This window comes from Melanerpes formicivorus, unplaced genomic scaffold (genome assembly GCF_026170545.1).
Source record: "Melanerpes formicivorus ecotype bairdi unplaced genomic scaffold, bMelFor1.0.p_v2 SCAF_56, whole genome shotgun sequence".
In the NCBI taxonomy this organism is placed as follows: domain Eukaryota; kingdom Metazoa; phylum Chordata; class Aves; order Piciformes; family Picidae; genus Melanerpes; species Melanerpes formicivorus.
The window spans coordinates 1,877,419-1,891,014 of record NW_027142408.1 but is presented as its reverse complement, the minus strand read 5'-3'; the positions used below and the strand labels follow the sequence as shown (position 1 = coordinate 1,891,014).

Genomic DNA, 13,596 nt, shown 5'->3' with positions numbered 1-13,596 from the left:
ATGGGGTGCTTGGTGCCATGGTTTGGTTGATTAGATGGTGTTGGGTGATAGGTTGGACTTCACAATCTTGAAGGTCTGTATTCTGTACTCTGTATAGACATCCATTGTAACCTGTTATCCTGCTCTGGTAGAGCTGAACAGATGGGCAAACAAGAACTAGACAATCATTCAAAGACAGGACTCCTTCAGGCTGTTAAAGGCTATTTCTGGTGCATTTGGAAACACACTGCAAGGTGTTAAACCAGAAACTCATAATGCAGCTCCTGGGAAAGATTTGCTGCCGTGCAGGAAGATGTTCTGAGTTGTGTGAAAAGCATGAATGCAGAATGCAGCATGGAATGGTCCCAGTTAGGAAGAATATGGAAGGGACAGTCACATTTAATGAGAGGATGCTGTCAGTTCTTCTGAGGTTTGTCAGATCCACTCCTAACCAAGGAGCAGCACCAAAAGGTGACTGCTCACTCAGTGTACCTTACTGTTTGAGTCACAATCCACGCAGGAGTTCTCTGGCTGTGAGTGCAAGAGTTTAGAGCAGTTTCTCTTCAACAATATTACTTCAGTATGTCCCTAACTGCAGCAGGCTGCTGTTGGGAGCCTCCCTGTTTCTTTCTTTGGGGCTCACCACAAACCTGACTGAACTGGTCTGAATAGAAGTTATTTTCCTTACATTAAGGAGGTATTGCAGTTAGTTACTGTGCAAGAGCAGCTTGGGTTTTCTTAGCTCCTGATGACATGAAATTATTTTCTGGCAAATTCTCTGGATTTTGAGCAATGACTAGGAGCCTTTTCTCTACAAATATCTCCAAGATAAGAACATGAAATTGAAAGCTTCCAAGGCAGTCATATTAACCATTCCTCTGCTTTGGCCTTGAACTGCAAACAGCTAAGCAGAGTTGTTTTGAGGTAGCCTGTGATGTTCTTCAGTGGATATTATTTAGCATCTAGCATGTCATGGTGGAGATAACTGAGCAGAGATTAATAGGGACAGAAAATTGATGTGATTTTAATAACCTTGGTATAAAGACATAAAAGGAGAAACCAGCTATGCAGTAGTAGTAACAAAGCAGATAAAGCTTATTTCACATAAAATTAATGATGTGGGAAGCAAACAGAACACAGCATGTATGGTAGTGCTGCTGCTGTTAACAGTGTATATACTGCTTTTCTCTTAAACCTGTGACTTAATGAACCTTTAAAATTACTCAGCCCATGATCCAAGATGAACTTTTGTTAGAGTGGCAGCTGCATTCTTGAAACAACTAAAAAAAGTTCACATGTAAAATGTTCTTGTTTAAAAACAAAACAAAAAACAAACCACCCCCACCCCCAAAATAAAACCCCTAACCAACCCCCCCAAAAAAACCAAAACCCCAACCCAGAAGCCAGGTAGCCACTTAATATCACAAAGTGTAAAGCTATAAACGAGCAGAAACCTTATAAACATCTGCATTTTGTTGCAGAAATCTGTTTTCACACACAGTGTTACAATCATAATGAAGGGCTATGAGGTTAATGAGCTGGGGAAGAAGCAGCTGCTCAGAATTATCTCCTTTAATATCAAGAAAATGAAGATGAGGTCAAACCCTTTAGTTTTTCTCCTTATTACAGATACAGCAATTACCAAGTAAGCTTGCTGTTAGGTGAGAACTGACACCTCTCCAGCCCCAGCACAGAAATGCAGCTCTGAGGTACCCGGATTAGCAAAGAGCATTTAGCTATGGTTAGCTGCTGGAGTCCATATAGGGCCTGCCACAACCTAAACCTGCATGGAGTGCCTAAAGCACTGCTATAAGGAAACAATCCTTTTAATAGCTGGTTGCTTAGAACTCTTTAATTAGTTTCTTCACAGAATCAGCCAGGTTGGAAGAGACCTCCAAGAGCATCAAGTCCCAACCCTATCCAATCAACTAGACCATGGCACCAAGTGCCTCATCCAGGCTTTTCTTAAACACCTCCAGGGACATCGACCCCACCACCTCCCTGGGCAGCCCATTCCAAGGGGCAATCTCTCTTGCTGTGAAGAACTTCTTTCTAAGATCAAGCCTAAACTTCCCCCTGCACAGCTTGAGACTGTGTCCTCTTGTTCTGTTGGTGAGAAGAGACCAACCCCCACCTGGCTGCAACCTCCCTTCAGGTAGTTGTAGACAGCAATAAGGTCTCCCCGAGCCTCTTCTCCAGGCTGACCAACCAGATTGGATACTTTTTCCTCCCATTTGAGGAGTCCATGGTCATTAAAAAGTGCAGGGGAGCCTGATCTAAGGAGTTGGTAGCAGGCACAGTTTTTGCTGGTCCATCAAACATGACCCAAGAGCTAACAGCACCCTTTGGAGCACACCCTCAAACAGATCCGCTCAGAGAAGGAGCATTCTGAAAGAGACCCTGAGACCCTGTCAGCCATCTGCAGGAGGGTTTGCTTTGTAAATAAACTCAGTGTTCTTGCAGAGCCGGTGCAGATGTTGTGTGCAGTTTGCTTTAACACTTCTCTTTCGCTAAAAAATCTTCAATGCGGTTTGTAAAACCCTAAAGCTCCAGCGTTGGGCTTCCTGCCAAAGCAATACTAAAGGTTAGATGTTTCTGTTGATTTGTAACATTTCTCTCAGAAGACACTCTAAAAAGCCGGTTTCACTTTAAAAACAAAAAAAAAGGGGGAAGAGATTAAAACAAAAACCACCCCAGTTTTTCAAGGCAACCTGTTGAAAAACTCCCCCCGGGGCCTAAATGTAGGGCAGCAGCTTGCTGCCCCCCTACTGCTGGAGAGATCATAGTAGCGTAGGATCAGTCAGGGTTGGAAGGGACCACAAGGATCATCTAGTTCCAACCCCCCTGCCATGGGCAGGGACACCCCACACTAGATCAGGCTGGCCAGAGCCTCAGCCAGCCTGGGCTTAAACACCTCCAGGGATGGGGCCCCAACTACCTCCCTGGACAACCCATTCCAGGGCTTCACCACTCTCATGGTTTGGTAAGGAACCTTACCTGGGATTTTCCAGGCAGAAAGTTGGCGTTGGGGAAGCTTGTGTACTTCTAAAAATAACAGTAATTTAAAAAATATAAATTTTATATATATGTATTATTAAAGAAATGTAAATTATAGCCAACCTGACAGAGGTGCTGATAGTTTTTAATGCTGACAACCATCCAGGCAGGACCAAAAGTTGAAAGGAAAATTCCTAATCTTGTTTCTGGCAGGAAGTGATTTAAAAGGGAGGGGATCTACTCAGCCCTGGTGAGACCCCACCTGGAGTACTGCCTCCAGTTCTGGAGCCCCTATTGCAAGAGGGATCTGGAGGTGCTGGAAGGTGTCCAGAGAAGGGCCAGGAGAATGATCAGAGGGCTGGAGCACCTCTCCTGTGAGGACAGACTGAAGGAGTTGGGGCTGTTCAGTCTGCAGAAGAGAAGGCTCCGAGGTGACCTAATTGTGGCCTTCCAGTATCTGAAGGGGGCTACAGGAAGGCTGGGGAAGGACTGCTCAGGATCTCAGGTAGTGATAGGACTAGGGGGAATGGAATGAAGCTGGAGGTGGGGAGATTCAGGCTGGAAGTGAGGAGGAAGTTCTTCCCCATGAGAGTGGTGAAGCCCTGGAATGGGTTGTCCAGGGAGGTGGTTGAGGCCCTGTCCCTGGAGGTGTTTAAGCCCAGGCTGGCTGAGGCTCTGGCCAGGCTGATCTAGTGTGGGGTGTCCCTGCCCATGGCAGGGGGGTTGGCACTAGATGATCCTTGTGGTCCCTTCCAACCCTGACTGATACTATGATATTATGAAAAACACTTGAGTGGGCAAAACCACAGTTTGGGTTCATTAATCAAAATTTATCTAATCAATCAAATTTTACCTTATTTCAGGCTTCTTTGGGAAAAGCTTAGCAGTGATGGAATAGGTTAAAGGAAGGATTTGAAAATAGGTCTGCTTACATAATGATGGAAGTAATGCTTCATTAGATAAGCTGCACTTAATATATATTAAAGATTTGCTGTAATTCAGTGATATTATGAGGTTTAGTAAGCCTGGCCCCTAATAAGTTCTTGATCACCATCACTGGAGGTGTTCAGGAGGAGACTTGATAGGGTGCTTGGTTGCATGGTTTAGTTGATTAGGTGGTGTTGGATGATAGGTTGGACGCGATGAGCTTGAAGGTCTCTTCCAACCTGGTCTGGTCTATTCTATTCTGTTCTGTTCTGTTCTATGAGTGAGATGATACCCAAGGGTGCATCAAAAGGAGTGTGGCCAGCAGGACAAGAGAAGGGATTCTGCCCCTTTACACTGCTCTGCTGACACCCCACCTCAAATTCTGCCTCCAGTTCTGGTGTCTGCACAGAAGGAGGATGCAGAACTCTTGGAGAGAGTCCATAGGAGGTCACAAACATGATCCAAGGGCTGGAGCACCTCTGTTATGAGAACAGGCTGAGGGAGCTGGGGGTGTTCATAGCCTTGGAGGTGACCTCAGCTATTTTCTGCTTTCTATAAGCTTAATGAGATATTGATAATTCTAGCATTTCCTTCCTGGCTGTCATTGTGGGCTGTGAATTACTCAGTATAGATACTTTTGTTATGAAATCTGACCTTAAGAGACAAAAGTTCTTCTGTGCTGCTTTTTTGGTGTCCTTCTGCCATCTCTCTGACTTCACAGGTGCTCCAAAAATCTAGGAATGGGTCTGTAGGGCTAATCCTTCCAAGTCCAGCCTCTTTAATATAGCTTTGAGACTTCTATCCTTAGTTTCTCCAGTATTTTCTTGCTCTGTAGGAGCTATTTGCTTAGAACCCTCTTTCAGACCTTGAAATCAGTCAGCCATTTCTCCATTCAGATGCTTCACTTTCAGTCCCGTATCTGGCTGGTGCAGCACTGTTTGGTTGTCACTGTTCTTGCAGCCTTGTTGCTCTGCAAGGAATGAAAAAAAATGGTTGAGTGAAATAGACAATTTGAGGCTTTTCCCTTGCAAAAAGCCAGCCTGGCATTCCTTCAGAGGGCTGAGAATACCCAGACACAGGTAGAAGGTTTCAGACACAGCTCCTCTGTAATCAAGTACAAGATTTTACTCAACAATCCCCCTGTCATAACATAATTTCCCTCACTCACTTCCAAGAGATCTTTGTCCACTGATGTGTTTTCTCAGTGGCTTGCCTCTCCATGGCCCTGTGGCCTTCAAGCTGCAGACATGTCTGTGTGGAATGTGGAGCCTTTTAAATCAAACCGCGCTGCAGAATTGCCTATGGTGATCGGAGCTCCTTTGTTGCATGTCTGGAGACCCCAGTGTCTGGAGACCCCAGTGTCTTCATCAATTAACATCAGTGTGAACAGCAGGTGAAGTGCAGCTCCTGGTGGGACTTACACATTTGTATACACACTTACTGAGGAAAATGCAGGCATCAAAATCTACAAATAGTGTTACATCTGGGGAAGAGGCTCTGCCGTTGCGGGAGCTCTGAGATTCCCATCCAGGTGGTTTGGACCTGGAGTTGTTCAGAGCCCCTTTGCTTTGGAGTTGGCTGTAGCAAATGGGCAGTCATTTGCAAATGAAGAAAAGGACCTGACTTAACCAGCAAGTGAAAGCCAAGACACACGTGTGTGTAGGGTTTTATTTCTGTGCTCCCTGCTCTGGGATTTGGAGAATGTGGAATGCTTTTGGCATGGAGCATTGTGAGTCAGGGAGCATAAATGCTGAATGAACAGTATTGGGAAACACAAGTTTCCAGGTTTGAGTGCTTCAAACTGACCCTTTAGACTGACCAGAGCTGCATGCAGTGTTCCCACTGCCTGTGTCCTCACTGGATTTATGCAGTGGTGCAGGTGATGGTTTCTGCTTTATTGGCCTGTTCCCTCCTTCCTACTGAACACTGAGCTCACACTTTGCTGGAGTCAACAGCAGGAGAATCATGGAATCATAGAATTGTTAGAGTTGGAAGGGACCGCAAGGATCAGCCAGTTCCAACCTCCCTGCCATGGGCAGGGACACCTCACACTAGATCAGGTTGCTCACAGCCACATCCAGCCTGGCCTTGAAAACCTCCAGGGATGAGGCTTTCACCACTTCCCTGGCAACCTCTGCCAGTGTCTCACCACCCTCATGGGGAAGCACTTCTTCTTGACATCCAATCTGAATCCACCCATTTCTAGTTTTTTTTTTCCATTCCCCCAGTCCTATCACTCCCTGACACCCCCAAAAGTCCTTCCCCAGCTTTCTTGTAGCCCCCTTAAAATACTGGAAGTGTTTGTCTGGCTGAATCAAGCAGGATACTTTGGGAGTTCTTCATTCAGCCCTGTTTGTGGTTACTCTGGGTAGCTGAGCAGAGTTGGCTGCTACCAGGAGAGAGTCTCCTGGAATGTTTGGACAGAGCAGGTCCCTGCAGGGCTCTCTGCCTTCTTTCATACTGGTATTGAATCTGTAGCATGTCATGCTTCCTATCTGTGTAGTTGTTTCTCTCAGCTGAATATAGAGCTCCTCATTCTTATGTTTAGAGACTAGGAAGTGTGATGGTTAAATATAGAAACAGGACCTAAAAGTGAACAGGAGGAACTGATACTGGAAAGATATTTCTCTGCTGTGCAGCTCAGCAGAGGAGTATTGCTGCTGTGTTTTCACAGGGATGATTCAGTAATCATCCAAGGCAAGCTGACATTTCTGTATGCTACAGCTGCCTACACACTTCCTATTTTTCTTGATTGCAGTTGCCTGACCCCACATCCCCACAGTCTCCAAAGGAAATTTAATGTTTTGCTCAAATGAATTCTGGAAAACAAAGCAGCCTTTCAAGATCCCTTTTTTTTTACCCCTGGAAAAAAAACCAAACATGTAGCAAACAAGTTGAATAGGAGCACCTCTGCTGTGAGGATAGGCTGAGGGAGCTGAGGAGGTTCAGCCTGGAGAAGAGGACACTGCAGGGGAACCTTAGAGCTGCCTTCCAATACCTGAAGGGATGCTACAGGAAGGCTGCAGAGGGACTTTCCTGAGGGTGGCTAGAGCTAGGACAAGGGGGAATGGTTTGAAGCTGAAGGAGACCAGGCTTAGACTGGAGCTTAGGCAGAAGTTCTTCAGTGTGAGGGTGCTGAGACTCTGGAATAGGTTGCCCAGGGAGGTTGTGGCTGCCACTTTCCTAGGGATATTCATGGCCAGGTTGAATGAGGCTTTGAGCATCTGAGTCTAGTTGAGAGGTGTCCCTGGCCATGGTGGGAAGGTTGGAGGAGATGATCTCTGAGGTCCCTTCCAACCTGAGCCACTCCAGCATTCTGTGATTTATCTGTAATGATGGCTTATCAGAACATTCAAATGAAATCAGGTCCAGATGATTTAAAGTTGCAGTGAACACTAGTCACAGCCCTGCATTTGTTTTTGCTACTCATTACAGTAGGAACTTAGCTGTGGCACATAACTTCAACATCTGAATTCTATCCCTGCTTTATGATTTAATAACTTCTCTGCCTCACTGTCTCCATCTTTGAAATGAAAGCTATGATGCTGACCTCCTGTTTTGGCGCTTAGAGCTTTTGTGCTGCAAGCAGCAGTAGAGGTGTAAGTTACAAGGTCGTGATAGCAGTAAAGGTTCTTCTGTACTGAATGTTTCCAAAGATTCAGTATTCCTAAGGTTGGAAGAGACCTCAAAGATCATTGAGTGTTTTTCTTATTCTTTTAAAGAAAAGGAGTAGAATTAAAGTATAGTGGGGTGTGTGTGCTTGAGCAGAGAACAATTCTTCTGTGAAGGAACTGTGCTTGATATTATAGAGCAAAGCACCTTGGTTCATGGGAAAGCATAACCCCACTACTTCTGTTTTACTGAAGGGTTCTAATATTGATCTGAGCAGCTAAAGCTAATTGTTCTTAGAGTCATTTTAAGCACCTGGTGAACAGAAAACTGTTAAAGTGCAGCAGACCTGGAGGTTTTTTCTCTGTGAGACAAATTTGGGTTGATGTTTACATGAAAGATCACAGTATCACTAAGGTTGGAAGAGACCTCGAGGATCATCGAGTCCAACCTGTCACCACAGACCTCATGACTAGACCATGGCACCAAGTGCCACATCCAATCCCCTCTTGAACACCTCCAGGAATGGTGACTCCACCACCTCCCTGGGCAGCACATTCCAATGACCAATGACTCTCTGTGTGAAGAACTTTCTCCTCACCTCCAGCCTAAACTTCCCCAGGTGCAGCTTGAGACTGTGTCCTCTTGTTCTGGTGCTGGTTGCCTGGGATCATTCAAGTCAACCTTGGGTAGGGAGACCTGCAGAAGTATTTCAGTAGGTAGACAAAAGGTTTTCAGTTCCTGTAGCTAGGGAATTGTAAAACTAATTTTTCACAATCACATCAACCTTCATGCAGCTTGAAATATCTGTTTCCCTTGCCTGACTTGGCAGTTCAGGCTGAAATGCAGGCCTGTGGTTCTTGGATAAGCTGATTGTTTTGCAAGACAATCATGTTGCTGGCCATTGATACAGCTAAGGGGATAAAAAGGTTGTGTGTTTAATTTTTGTGCCATGTAACTGCAGTCTCTAATTCTTACTTCAGCTCTCATTCTTCAGCCTGGGATGTGACTGAAAATGGCAGTGGTGCCATGGGGTAGCTAATTGGTAAAGCCTGTTTGGAATGTGTGCAAGGAGCCACTTTGGCAGAAAGCAGAGCAGTGAGGAGCACTCTTTTCCCTTAGTTGACTCCCAAGCTAAAATTAAACAGAGTTGGATACTTCCACATTCAGTGATTTACAGTGCATCTGTTCTGAGGCAGCTGCAGAAAGAACTAATTCCCTGTACACATTTATAATATGGAACTCTGCATTCGGGTGTCATCTGCAGGTCTGCTGTTTCACACTAGGCCATAGCAGGAAAGCACTTCAGGGCAGTCAGTAAGTGAAAAGTTGATTTCTTCATAGAATCCTAGAATGGCCTAGGTTGGAAGGGACCTCAGAAATCATTCATTTCAATCTCCCTGCCTGTGGCAGGGACACCTCTCAACTAGACTTGATTGCCTAAGGCCTCATCCAGTACAGCCTTAAACTGTTCCAGGGAAGAGGCATCCACAACCTCCCTGGGCACCATCCTTGTAGTGAAGAACAACTTCCTCTGATCCAGTCTAACCCTGCTGTGCTTCAGCTTCAAACCATTCCCCCTTGGCCTGTCTCTAGACACCCTCAGGAAAAGTCTCTCTGCAGCCTTCCTGTAAGATCCTTTCAGGTACTGGCAGGCAGCTCTGAGGCTCCCTGAGAGTTGTCTCTTCTCCAGGCTGAACAACCCGAGTTTCCTCAATCTGTCCTCATAGCAGAGATGTTCCAGCCCTTGGATCATCTTTGTGGCCTCCTCTGCACTCACTGCAGCAGCTCTGTGTGCTTCTTATGCTCTGTAACTGGAGGCAGGATTGGAGGTGGGGTCTCAGCAGAGAAGAGCCAAAGAGCAGAATCTCCTCTCTTGCCCTGCTGGCCACACTCCTCTGGCTGCAGCCCAGCATCCCCCTGTGTCCTCTTCTGCCTCATTAGAAGTGAGTAGATTGGGGTTGATCCCATTGATTATGTGCTTGAATTTCCCTTTTGAAGAAGGGAGTAGGGCTAGAGCTCCAGGAGAGCCACCCCGCTCCTCCCTGCTCCTCAGCAGCCCTTGCTCAGGACTCAAGGTGGGAGGAGGTGGTGGCAGAGCCAGCCCAAGTGCAGGAGGCCACAGGTCATCCTCTGCAGGCCCCCAGTCCCTTGGGCAGCTGAGTGCTGTTGCTGCAGCTGCCGTTGTCCAAGGAAGCTTGTCCAGAAGCTTGTCTGCAGGATGAGAGTGCCAAGTGCAGCTGTGCTCTGTGGCCTCCTCTTCATCCTCCCCCACCCACCTGCAGCATCCCCTTGGTTCATTCCTTCAGGAGAGAGAAGAAAGTTGGGGAGGAAGGAAAGAAGTTATCTGCCCATCCTGAGCCTGGCAATTGACAGCATGACTTGGAGGGAATTGTCCACAGTTCAAAGCTTACGTGGTGCTGAGTCCTGTTCTTACCTTTCAGATGATTTAATAGATAGATGGAATCAATAACTGCCAAGAGCTGGAAAAGAAGCCCAGTGTGGGAACAAGGCCTGGCTTCTCTGAGATGTAAAATTAATTAAAAGGACAAAAGGGGAGGAGAGAGAAGAAAGTTCACCACAGTCTTGATGAAAGCCAGGAACCTTGAGCATTGCCTTTAGACAGAGACAAAACAGCAATTGATTTTCTCCTTAGACCTGTAAGGAGTCTGCTGCCAGCTGCCAGCTTGGTCTTCATCAGTGAGATCTTCCTTCCTACCTGGGGGGAGGTCTGGCATTCTTGGCATGAATACACCACGTTTTAAAGAGGGTTTTTTCCTGTGGGGAGTAGGAGGGAGAAGGCAAATCTGAAGAACTTCTTTGACTACATAGTTATTGTCAAGAAATCTATTACAGAGAACACAGCTTTCCAGAGGTGATTAGGCTGCTCTTGGAATGTGGTGGCTAGGCAGCAAGTATTGACAATAAATGACAGTAATTAAATGTGGCACAAGTGGCTTGGTAAGAGACCAAAGTTACCTGACTGAAGCAATTACATTCTTTGCCTTTCAGTTTATCTGACTGCTTGTGTGGGGAGGTTTAATTCTGTTTTGGCTTGCTTTTCTCCCAGACACAAGCTATCAATGACAAAAGACAAGTGGAGAAAGCAAATGCTTTGCTCTGTGTCCTACCTCTGCACTTCCATGGGATTGTGCTGGTGTGACTTCACTGAGGTGGAAAGAGAGCTGTAGTTAAAAGTGTGACTTTGTTGCATGGAACTTCTGTGACCTGAAACTCACTCAGTTAACCAGCATCATCTGCTTGAGGAACACTTTTAGGGGTTTTTTGCCTAGTAATACATTTTCATTCCTTTTCTTTATCTTTCTTCCCCCTCCCCCCTTCTTTGTTTTCTTTTTCTTCCCACCCCCTTCTTTTTCTTTCTTTTTTTCCTCTCCTTTTTTCCTTTCCCCCTTCCTTTTTCTTTCATTTTAAAATAATTTTTTTCTTTCCCATTTTCCCTTTTTTCCCTCCTTTTTTTTTCCCCCTTCTCTTTTCCCCCCATTATCCCCACCCTTCCTTTTTCTTTTCTTCTGTCTTTCTTCCCCCTTCCACCCCCCTCCCAGGAGTCTGTTATAAATGTGGGATTTCTCATTGACTTTTCCTGTAGGCTGACTTTATTCCTCAGCTCTTTGGGAGGTCTCTGACTCCCACTTGTCATATCACACAGACATTAAACCTTTCATTAAGTATTGCTGAGAACAGATGGTATCTCTTTAAGATGCAGGATTCTCTTCTTTTAGCATCTAAGCATCTTACAAAAGCTACCAGCTGTACCAAATGCTTTATGTACCCTCTGCTCCCTTCTGCTGGTATCTCTAGTCTGCCCCAGGTCCTGCCCCAAGGCATCCTCACTGCCCTTCCTTACCCCTTGATGCTTCCTTGCAGATGTATCCCCGAGGTTTATCACTGACATTTAAAGCCATCAGATCACAGAGGCTGCTCTGTGTACAGGAGTTGCTCACAGTGTGTGTTCTAGCTCCGAGCCCACGCTAGGCAGATGATTTATCTTGGTGTGTTTCTCCACATCCACGTTCCCACTGCACTCATCAGGCTTCCCTTCTGTCGCCCCAGGTTGGTGGGGCTCCTGCCATTTGGAATTCAGATGGGTTTACATTTTTGTTCTTATACAATAAACCCATAACTTATCTTTTTAATTGCTTTGTTTTGTTGGCTTGGTGTTGGGGTTTTTTTTTTTCCCCCTTTCCATTTGCAGTTTTGGTGTTCTGTCTTTTGAGGCATGTGTTTGGAAAAGTACATTGAATTGTGTGACAACCTTTCAGAATTCATTATTAAATTCAGATTGCTGCACAATGACATTGTGCAGTGCAGGGTAAATATAGTGTGCATTGCTTTAGGAGCTGTGACTCTCAGGACTACTGTAATTCTATAGAACTTGCTGCTGAGACCTTCCAGTAACCACAGTTTCTGTTCTGAATTTGTTTCATTATTTATTTCATTATTTCAGTTATTTATTCCTTGTAAAACTGCAAAACTTCTGTGCAAAGATAGCAGCTGCCTGTTCCTTATTGCCAGCTCCTTCGATACAGTTCATACCTTCATGTTGCATTGCTCCATCTGGGTTGGGCCACCCCCAGGCACAGATCCAGGCTGGGTGCAGAATGGGTTGAAAGCAGCCCTGAAGAAAGAGCCTTGGGGGTGTTGGTTGCTGAGCAGCTCCCAGGAGCCAGCAGTGCCCTCCTGCAGCCCAGCAGGCAGCTGTGTGCTGGGCTGCAGCCAGGAGTGTGGGCAGCAGGGCAGGAGAGGGGATTCTGCCCCTTGGCTCTGCTCTGCTGAGACCTCACCTCCAATCCTGCCTCCAGTTCTGGTGTCCCCAGCATGAGAAGGACACAGAGCTGCTGGGAGTGAGTCCAGAGGAGGCCACAAAGGTGATCCAAGGGCAGGAGCAGCTCTACTATGAGGATGGGCTGAGGCAACACTGGGGGGATCTTAGAGCTGCCTTTGAGTGCCTGAGGGGATCCTACGGGAAGGCTGCAGAGGGACTTGTCCTGAGGGTGTCCCTGACAGGCCAAGGGGGAATGGTTTGAAGCTGAGGCAGAGCAGGGTTAGACTGGAGCTGAGGAAGAAGTTCTCCAGTACGGGGGTAGTGAGACTCTGGAACGGGCTGCACAGGAAGGTTGTGGCTGCCTCCTTTGTGGGGGTGTTGAAGGCCAGGCTGGATGAGGCCTTGAGCAGCTGAGTCTAGTAGAGAGGTGTCCCGGCCCGTGGTGGGGGAGGTTGGAGTAGATGAGCTCTTCCAACCTGAGCCATTTTAGGATTCTATGATTATGCTGCAGCAGATACTTTACATGTTGTTTTCTTCTCTGATGTGTGCAGGTGCAGTGCTCTTGTCCAGTGTGCAAGGATTAGCAATCAATGTTGATCCAGTCCTCTATACTTGGCTCACCTACCAGCCTCAGAAACGAGGTGGCAGGCACGTGCAGCAGGTATGTATTGTTGGAGGGAAAGAAATGGGACGAGGGGGAACTTTCTCTTCCAGGCATTCCAGCAGTGCATTTTTGTTACAGACACTTTTTCTTTCACCCTTTCCTTTGTGGTTTGCTGCTGTTGGTCTGGTTTAGAATTACTTGAAGTATCATGGTTTGCATATTAAAGTTTTCATTTCACAGCTTTCTAACTTCTGATGTTTAATCACAAGAGCAGAGAGGATGTTTTTTAATGCTCACCGTTTAGGATTAGCATTTTCCAGCTAGTTTCTAAGTCCCTTCACAAGCCTGCTGGGTTTTGAGTAGCCTATCAAATAATTGCAGCATTTGTTGTAAAATCACTACTCTTAGTTAAACCACTGTGAGCAGGAGCTGGACCTGACATGTACCAGATTCCCTGTGTAATGGCCAATGCATCTTTGTGTATGAAGTTCTTGGAGGAGACGAAACAAGTAAAGGTTCTTGGGTGTGGAGGGCAACTGTTTTCTCTCTGACATATTCTTGATCTTTCTTTTCATGCCTCCTACTCCTGGCCTAGAAGAATATAGAATCATAGAATGGTTTGGGCTGCAAGGGACCTCCAAAGGTCATCTAGTCCAATGCCCCTGCAGTCAGCAGGGACATCCTTCACTAGATCATG

General features: G+C 46.2%; 1 protein-coding gene across 7 annotated transcripts in view; it reads left to right on the top strand.

Moving 5' to 3' along the window:
- VPS13B (vacuolar protein sorting 13 homolog B) overlaps positions 1-13,596 on the top strand; it is a 327,581-nt gene that overhangs the window by 124,583 nt on the left and 189,402 nt on the right. For all 7 annotated transcript variants that reach the window (XM_068161158.1, XM_068161154.1, XM_068161155.1 and 4 more), the window contains one exon: positions 12,847-12,956. In XM_068161158.1, coding sequence (XP_068017259.1) covers positions 12,847-12,956 — 110 coding nt within the window. The remainder of the gene's footprint in view (positions 1-12,846; positions 12,957-13,596) is intronic.